Raw genomic sequence first — 8340 nt, 5'->3', positions numbered from 1 at the left:
AAAAAAAAAAAAAAAAGAAGGTGTATTATCAGTCCTTCTTAAGGCAGGAAGCGGGGAAGTAGTGTGGCTCTAGTGGTCGGCCTCCCGCAGCCTATGTGCAGTATGATTGAGGGTTATCTCTATGAGAAGTTTATGTAATCAAGAATCTAATTTGTAAACCTTCAATCCTCATTTACTCATTTACTATCGGAGCAATGCTTTACCCCGTATATTGAGGTTTTCTATGCATTTTTGCCGCTCCTTTATAGCTTCTACTAAAGTTGCTTATAGTCTAACACAAACAAAGATGTTTAAAAACCTTCCATAACGTCGTGTACGGTAGTCGTTCCGCTAGTAACAGCCGACGCTCCAGTCCATACTGTAAGCGTCGAAAGGATTGTCTGAGCAGATGTGTAAACATCCTCAGTGACCGTTGTAGGCCGCGTACGAGTGATAACAACAGTGCTGTAACGAGTGTTTAGCACGGTTGTGGCGCTAGTAGTAGTAACTGTGTTGAAGTTGTTAGCCGTGATAAATTGTGTCTTGTGCACATAAACCAGGTGATAGAACTCGGTGAGGATGTAAGTCCTCACTTCCGCATTGATAACAGTGTGACGCCTTGTCTGAGCTACGATCCGAGAGTTGGTGATGGTGATAGTAATAGACCGAGTATAGCTGCCAGTCAGCGTGGTCGCGGCAACGGTAGTTTGCCGGTTGGTGATGGTTGAGACCACCTCTGGGTCCTGGTAGTCGCGGCTGCTGCGGGCTTCGTAATCAAGCATGAGCAAGCGCTGCTGACGGCACTCGGTGTCTTGTTGGGCAGATAACTAGGCACCAATACAACCTGTACCGCTCTCTTGCGATGGTTGCGGGGCTTGGAAGAAGTTAGTAATAATCTTATGGTTCTTTCAAACTGTGTATGATAGACTTGTAGGGCTGGCGGAATTACATTCCAACCCCAGATTGTGATACCCGAAGACTTGTCTATTTCAACCGTGTCCCCCCTCAATAGGCAGTCAGCTAAGATGTCCAAATAAGGACATTCACTAATGGGTACTGACGAATAAAAAACATAGCACGAGCATCTTGTACTATTCATGCCGAAGTAACGCCAGCCGTTCCAAATTTCTTTGCACTGGCCGAAACTGAACGAGCCACCTCTCACGACAACAGGTGCAGATCCACAAGTACCGACAACGCTGCAGTGAAACGCAGCTAATAATCGAGTCACTATGAGCCTATAAGCATAGCGGATACACAGAGCATACCGTCGGGGACATACACTACGGATGCCGATGCACTGCACACAGTTAGTAAGCAGTTGCCTTTCCAAAAGGTTTAAAGCCTTACGTGGTACTAGACGAGCAAATTTTAGTATATATCCTTACGATAAAAGTGATTGAAAGTGCTCACGTAGTATAGCGGGTTGTGAGAACAATAGTTGATCCGCCAGTGTAAACAACGCTTGCTGGAACAAACGTTGTCGTCGGCGCATCGATAACTATGGTGACAGTTGTAACAGATGCTTTGGTGGTAGTCTCATTCACCTGCGACATGATTGTTCCAACCCTCTGCGGAGCATATGTGTCTCTCGGGGTAGTCATGCTGACGAAAATGCTTGTCACTGTCTGATAATCGGTGTTATGAATGCGGTACTGGTCTTTGTGACGAGAGTCGACATTGTGCCTATCTTGGTGACTATAGTGACAGTTGATACGGTGGTCCTGACCCTGTTGACTGCGGTCTCGGTGGTCTTGATGTTCTTTGTTACCAAAACGGTTTTAGTGCTGACTGGAGTCACGGTGGATGTGATGGTGCTTTAGATGTAGGTAGAGCAGAAAGCGGATCCATAAGCCTTATCCTTCTGGAACGCTTGGTGTTCGGATCGCTGGCTTTGCAGACTAGAGAGCGTAACCATATTAGAGAGGAGGATCTAAAGGCGGTGAAATGGTATTCTTGACGTAACTGCCCTGGGATCAAGAGAGTTCCCCTCACTGATAGCGAGTAACGCGCTTGCTGCACTGATAAACAGCAGCGCCAGGACTTTGCGCAAGGAGAACATTTTCGCTCAATACCAAGAGTGTGTCGCAGGATATCAAGATTTTATGCCTGGCAATGTCTTGCGGTATACAAACGCTTTACAATGCCGTAGCCTCTTGTATTTCAGCTGTACAGGAGTAAGCCTTCTTCAATAGTCCAATTGTAGTTGAAGCCTGGTTTCGTTCTCGACTTTTAAAATGGAGTGTTTGTCACTTAGCAAGTCGTCAAAGGTTGGTAAATGGCCTGGCGTAGCCAATAGTCTGTTATCACAGGAATCGGGAGGCTGAAACTAGGTCAAATGTAGTACTTTTAGCAGAGTTGAAAATCTGGCAGGTGCTCTAAAAAGTCTCGATTACGCCACTTTACAGATTCTAACGGTCTTTGGTATTCTGGCGTTCACCGACTTCCTTATCATATCCACTTATACCGCCAGTATAGTTATAGGCACGCCAGCGCTCTTATATGCGCTGTCCAAGACTCAGGACCCAGATTGTTCAGGTTATGGCGGGTGGCATCAGTTTAGTATCGTCCCCGCAAGCTGATAGGCTGGTAGTGATGGTACAAAACGACCTGATTGAATCTGCAAAGCCGACGACGCTGTGGCTCGACTTTGATCATGGTCACGTACCCTTCGGATATTGTGAGACACATCCAAACCGATGTGGATATAACGAAAAGCATCAATGGAATGCCTTGGTGTATGCCATGACTCCATTGAAAGCCTTCAGGGTCTCGGACAAGAACGATGTGTCGCAGCTTTCCTTCAGTCATGGCTGTTCCTAGGACTAGTGGAGATCGTCACAGGCAAGAAAGTCAATGCCTCATACCTCTCCAGACAACACGCCGACGGACAGACGTATATCTACACTCGCAACCTCCATTTCTGCCTTCGGGTGAAATTATTCGACATTCGTTTGGAGCCTAATTTAGCCCCTGAGAAAGGACAGACCTTAAAGAATACCGCTTGAGTAATCAACCAATTGATATCGAGATCTATGCATTGGAGCCACCCAAATTTTCGATCAATGTTGCATCGAGTTTTCCGCGGCTTCATGAATCTTATTCAAGATTCCCGACCGTCCATAATTTGTCTACCTTGGTAATACTGTAGACCAGGCAAGGCTGTTGGCGCTTAGGAATTGTCCACTGGCTATATACATAGGAATAATTACATGGAGTCTATTACAGCCGCATTTTCTCTGGATATTTAAGGGTTGTGGTAGCTACTCGTTGTGCACAAGCTGTTGTAAAGTAGCTGCTGTGTACCAACAACCCTTGGTTCACTTACCCGGGAGTTCAGCTGGTTTATCTTGCAGGGTGGGTAGGTCGGCATTTGTTACAGCGTAGCGCAGCTTGGCATCGTGTTTGTCGACGCTAAAATATTACTGTGGATCTCGGATCACGGCAGGTCTGCCAAGCGCTAAGTATTTTAGATGAATCTTTTTCCATATTTCTCTCTTCCTGTTTGGCACATGTAAATTATCAGAGTGCTACGGGCTACAAGTTTACAAATCGAAAATAAAATACTACTAGACGTTATGTACCAGGAAGTCTACTACAAGAATATCTTACAAACAATAAGGAGAGAAAGACAAGACTTCTGTTGAAAGAAGAAACAAAACCGGCTATCAGACTGGACGGGACAAAACGCATGACCCCTTGCATATCCCCTTTGATTGCAGTGACTTAGGAGTCGGAATGCCGTAAGTAATGTCATTATCGCAAGCTGCTTTAGGACAAGGTTAAAAAGAAGTGTTTAGCAAACTCGGCGCCACCCGTCGGATCGGAGATTTTGCCAAGCCAGTGCAACGGCGAACCGTTGTTAGTGCGTCCGAATTGCCAAGGGGTGAAAAAATAATTTAGAGGTGGTTATCATGCTAAATGTTCATCTTTTAGATTCAGATCAGTCCACACGCAAAGTTTTCGAACAGGGGAAGTGATCCTCCATGTGAAATTAAAATTGAGGCTCCGTAATAACTTGTTCTAGTCTGATTCCCCCCACATTAACGCATGGGAAATGATCCTTCGCGTGGGGTTACACTGGGTCTCCGACCACTTCGCCCTCGGAGTCCCTTTTGGAGGCTCTGTATTCCTTCGGAGACATCATGATCAAGTATAGCTTCATCACTGGCGCTCGGCTAGAGAAAATGGACTAAGGAGCGTCAGGCACAGACAGGCCTTGGATTGGTCCGATTGCGATGAACAATAAGAAACAGAAAACAGTTGCAACCTTCCAGAATATAAAGACAAGACTGAAGTTGCTCAATTAAAATGTACTTACTGGCTGGTCATTCACTCTTTTAGCAACTCTAAGCAAAATGCAGAGTTTATTCCTCCATGGCCTTTTGGCCTCACTAGCCTCTGCTAGTATCACACATCAAAACCCAGTTGTGGACGGGCCCGATGTCTTGTCACGATGGCTTGACATGCGGTCGCCTGAAAACGACACGACGAGTAGTCTGACAAGCCGGAATCTCGTGTCTGCATCTCCTGCACAGCTGTTTGGCAAGCGTGCGGATGATGAGCCTGGTGAGGGTGCGCTACTATGCCCTACCGGCGAGTGTGCCGACAAGAGGTGAGTTCATCGAAAGCATTCATAGACCCCAAGTCTAGCCATCGGTATACTGACAATAATCGTCTCTAGTTGCTGTTCCGCCAAGGGCGTCTGCGGTTACGGTAAAGGATTCTGTGACGAAGGCTGCCAAAGCAACTGCGATGCCACGGCCATGTGCGGTGAGCTATCTGAAGGTGGTGACATCCCCTGTGGTCTCAACCTTTGTTGCAGTTCTGGCGGCTGGTGTGGTACCTCACAGGTGCACTGCGTTGGTCCCAACAAGTGGTCTCTCTGCCAGCAAGGCTACGGTAGCTGCGAAATGATCCAACCCAAGACATGTGGCGAGGGCTCTGGCACAGCCGATAAACGTATGATTGGCTACTACCAAGCTAACAATATGCGTAACCGCGCATGCAACAAGATTTATCCCCAAGATATCAAGACCGACAGCTACACCCATCTTTACTGGGCCTTTGCCACCATCGACCCCAACTCTTATGCTGTCAAGCTTGCCGAGGCTGAGGATGAGGACAACGTCCGCGACTTCACTGCCCTCAGGGGTAAGGGTAGAAACCTGCAGACTTGGGTCGCTGTGGGCGGTTACGACTTCAGCGACGAAGACAAGCCAACCCATAAGACCTGGGCCAACCTTTGCGCCAATGCTGGAAACCGTGCCAACTTCATCAAGTCGGCTGCTGCCTTCATGGATAAGTACGGTTTCCAGGGTATAGATCTTGACTGGGAGTATCCTGGTGAGCCAAAGCGTGGAGGAAGCCGTGCCGATATTGCCAACTTCGTCCTCCTGCTTAGGGACATGAAGAAGGCGTGGGGTAACAAGTATGGTATTAGTCTGACTCTTGCGCCTGACTACTGGTACCTGCGATATTTCGATGTCGCTGGACTGGAGCCTTACGTCGACCACTTTGGCTTCATGTCCTACGACTTGCACGGTTTCTGGGATGCTGATGTCAAGACTTTGGACCCTATCGTCCGAGGTCAAGCTGACATCCGCGAGATCCTGAATAACACTATTCCACTGGCCTATGCAGGTGTTGACTTTAGCAAGATCGTCTTCGGTGTTGCGTGGTATGGCCGTGGATACACCCTAACCGATCCCAAGTGCTCAACACTTGGCTGCCCCTTTTCCGGCCCAAGCAACCCAGCCAAGTGCACTAACAGCGCGGGCGTCATGTCCCTCTTGGAGATCCAAGACAAGGCTAAGAACGGAGGCAAGACCCGTCTTCTCAAGGACTCGGCTATGAAGGAGCTTGTCTTTGATGACCAGTGGATCGGCTATGACGACGCTGAGACGATTGAGCTGAAGCGCAAGTTTGCAAACAACTACTGCTTTGGCGGTTTGATGGCCTGGAGTGTCGATTTTGAGCCCGGTACCGGACAAAACAGTGACATGGAGCCCGAGAAGTCCAAGGACGGTTCTTGTGGACCCAAGAACAAAGGTACCATCTGCGAGGGTACCAGCTATGGCGACTGCTGCTCCGAGTATGGCTCATGTGGGTCATCATCACTGCATTGTGGCACGGGCTGTGTCAGTGGTAAGTGTATCAAGAATGGCAAGTCAACCAATGGCCGATGCGGTGTCGGTTTCCTCGGCGCTACCTGCAAGGGAACAAGCTACGGTGACTGCTGCTCGCGTGAGGGCTGGTGCGGTAGCTCTGACGGCCACTGCGGCGATGGATGCCAGAGTGGATGCAACAAGGACGAAGACGACAAGGACGACAAGGACAGCGACAGTGACTTTCCCAAGATCCCAGCCCTGGCTCAAAAGGGTACGACTGCTGGCTCTTCTGGTGATAAAGGTCTCAACTGGCCTGAGGACCTTGTGGATGACATCTGCAAGTATGACTTTGCCTCTGAGGACTCTTCGAAGGTGTTCACCGCGTGGTATGGGAGCGGCGCACTCAACTGGTTTAACGCATGGCTTAAGAAAAACGGTGCGAAGAACTGGACAGACAAGTTCTTCAAGGATGTCATCGCTGGTGGTAAACAAGGTAGCTCTACCTTTGACTGCAAGGACCTCGGATCAACAACGTGCACAGGCCCTGGTGCCATGCCTTGTTCCAGCTATACGCCTCCCATGGCGTTTTATGTCCATATCCAGATTGCCAACATGTTCAGCGCCTTCCACAAACTCTGGATGAAGAACATCAACTTCAGTATCCAGCAGCTGTCGAGCGGCATCAAGGAGATCGTCAAGGAGTACGGTGATCCGCCCAAGGACGATCGCGGCATGCTTCTCAACATGATGGTTGGTGTCCTCACCTCAGGCGCCGGTCTTGCAGGTGGTAGTACCGGTCTCGCGGGTGCTATAACCTTCTTCTCGGGCGCTGTCGCCTCTATCTCTGCCAACGGTGATCTCTTCGGCGATACTGTTACCCCCGACGATCTCAACGACGACCTCGAGAACGCCTACGGCACGGCCTTTTCTGCCGTGCTCAACGCTACTACTGGCTACGTTGAGAAGGTCATGAAGGGCGAGATACCTGAGAACTGGGAGGGCGACGTAAAGGACCAGGACAAGGACGAGTACGCTGAGCTCTTTGTTCGAACCCGCTTTCTGAAGGGAGAGTGGTTGTCGGAGCCCTTGATCAGCAAGGCCATGCAGGTCTATGTCACTGCTACACACAAGAAATGGGTAAGTTGCATCGATACATGGTTGCTATTGAGTATTATGCTGACTTGTTTCACAGTTGGAATTCGCCAAGATTAGATGTCTTAAGCAAGGCTACAAGGGTACTGCCTTTTCTTTGATGTGGAGTGGTGTACGTTCTCTCTTCTCCCGTTCCCTTACAGATCATTTCTAACTTAACCTTTTTCCATGACAGCCTAACAGTAAAGTTGAATGTGACTATGTAAGTTTGCATACATTTACCTTTTTCTAAGCAATTCTAACGTTTTATGATAATAGCTACGAACGAAATCCTCGGATCCAGTAGGCAAAAAGCAAAAATTGACAGAGGATGTCTGCCGCAACAAACTGCCTGGATGCATCTGGCATGACAACGTAAGTTTTATATCCTTATCTGTACTATCCTCTATTCGATGTTCAGACTAACACGTCTCGCTTCCCTTTAGAACTGTATCTGCTTCGGAAGAAGTAACTACAGACGTCCTGGCAAGAATCAACAACATGACCCCCTTCTCGAATCTGAAATCAAGGAGATGAAGAAGGTTGTGGATGACTACGAGGCCGCCCTTATCAACAACTACGAGTGCAATAATGGCGAACCCTCAGTACCAAGCTCGAAGGACTTCAACATCAACAAACCTATTCAGTATCCCAAGTGTTTCGTCAACTTTCACAAGCTTACGAAAGACGAGCCTTTCCACTGTGCTATTCCCAAAGACCTTTGGTAAAAAGCAGGTAGAGCTATCCGGGAATTATAGCTTGCTACACTTTTAGCTTTCTATCTAGTCTACCTTTACAGTTTAGCAGTTAATAATATTGCATTTAAAGAGAGATAATAGTACTTTTTGTTTTATATTATATGATAAAGTAGTATTCCTAGTATTAAGGAAGTACACAATATCTAGATACTTGAAATTAGAATTCTTCTTAAGAAACTAACCTGATAATAAGGTTTCCCTCTTAAATTACACTTTTTAAGCGCCATAACTCCAATACTTACACAGAACCTTTTCTTTCTCCTTTACTAATTGCTTTAATATTGGGTTTTAGCTATGCATAAAGTGCATTACTTTTATCTGAATTTTTCCCTCTTCCTTCTACCAACATCAACTATAACTAT

General features: G+C 47.5%; 2 protein-coding genes across 2 annotated transcripts; one reads left to right on the top strand and one right to left on the bottom strand.

Annotated features, from left to right (window-relative positions):
• Positions 1-290: 290 nt before the first annotated feature.
• On the bottom strand, positions 291-1583 carry FIESC28_01492 (uncharacterized protein; the record flags this gene model as incomplete). The annotated part of the gene is made up of 5 exons (XM_031155642.1): positions 291-790; positions 1171-1194; positions 1248-1279; positions 1330-1335; positions 1393-1583. The coding sequence occupies 5 exons, from the start codon at positions 1581-1583 to the stop codon at positions 291-293; spliced, it is 753 nt and encodes a 250-aa protein (XP_031020330.1).
• Positions 1584-4337: 2754 nt separating this feature from the next.
• On the top strand, positions 4338-7948 carry FIESC28_01491 (uncharacterized protein; the record flags this gene model as incomplete). Its single annotated transcript, XM_031155641.1, has 6 exons — positions 4338-4594; positions 4664-7226; positions 7282-7353; positions 7417-7443; positions 7500-7595; positions 7667-7948. 6 exons carry the CDS (start codon positions 4338-4340, stop codon positions 7946-7948), a joined length of 3297 nt encoding a protein of 1098 aa, XP_031020329.1.
• Positions 7949-8340: the final 392 nt, after the last annotated feature.

Source organism: Fusarium coffeatum (genome assembly GCF_003316985.1).
Source record: "Fusarium coffeatum strain FIESC_28 chromosome Unknown BRIP53273_contig_38, whole genome shotgun sequence".
Lineage (NCBI taxonomy): Eukaryota > Fungi > Ascomycota > Sordariomycetes > Hypocreales > Nectriaceae > Fusarium > Fusarium coffeatum.
This window is presented reverse-complemented; position numbering and strand designations above follow the sequence as displayed.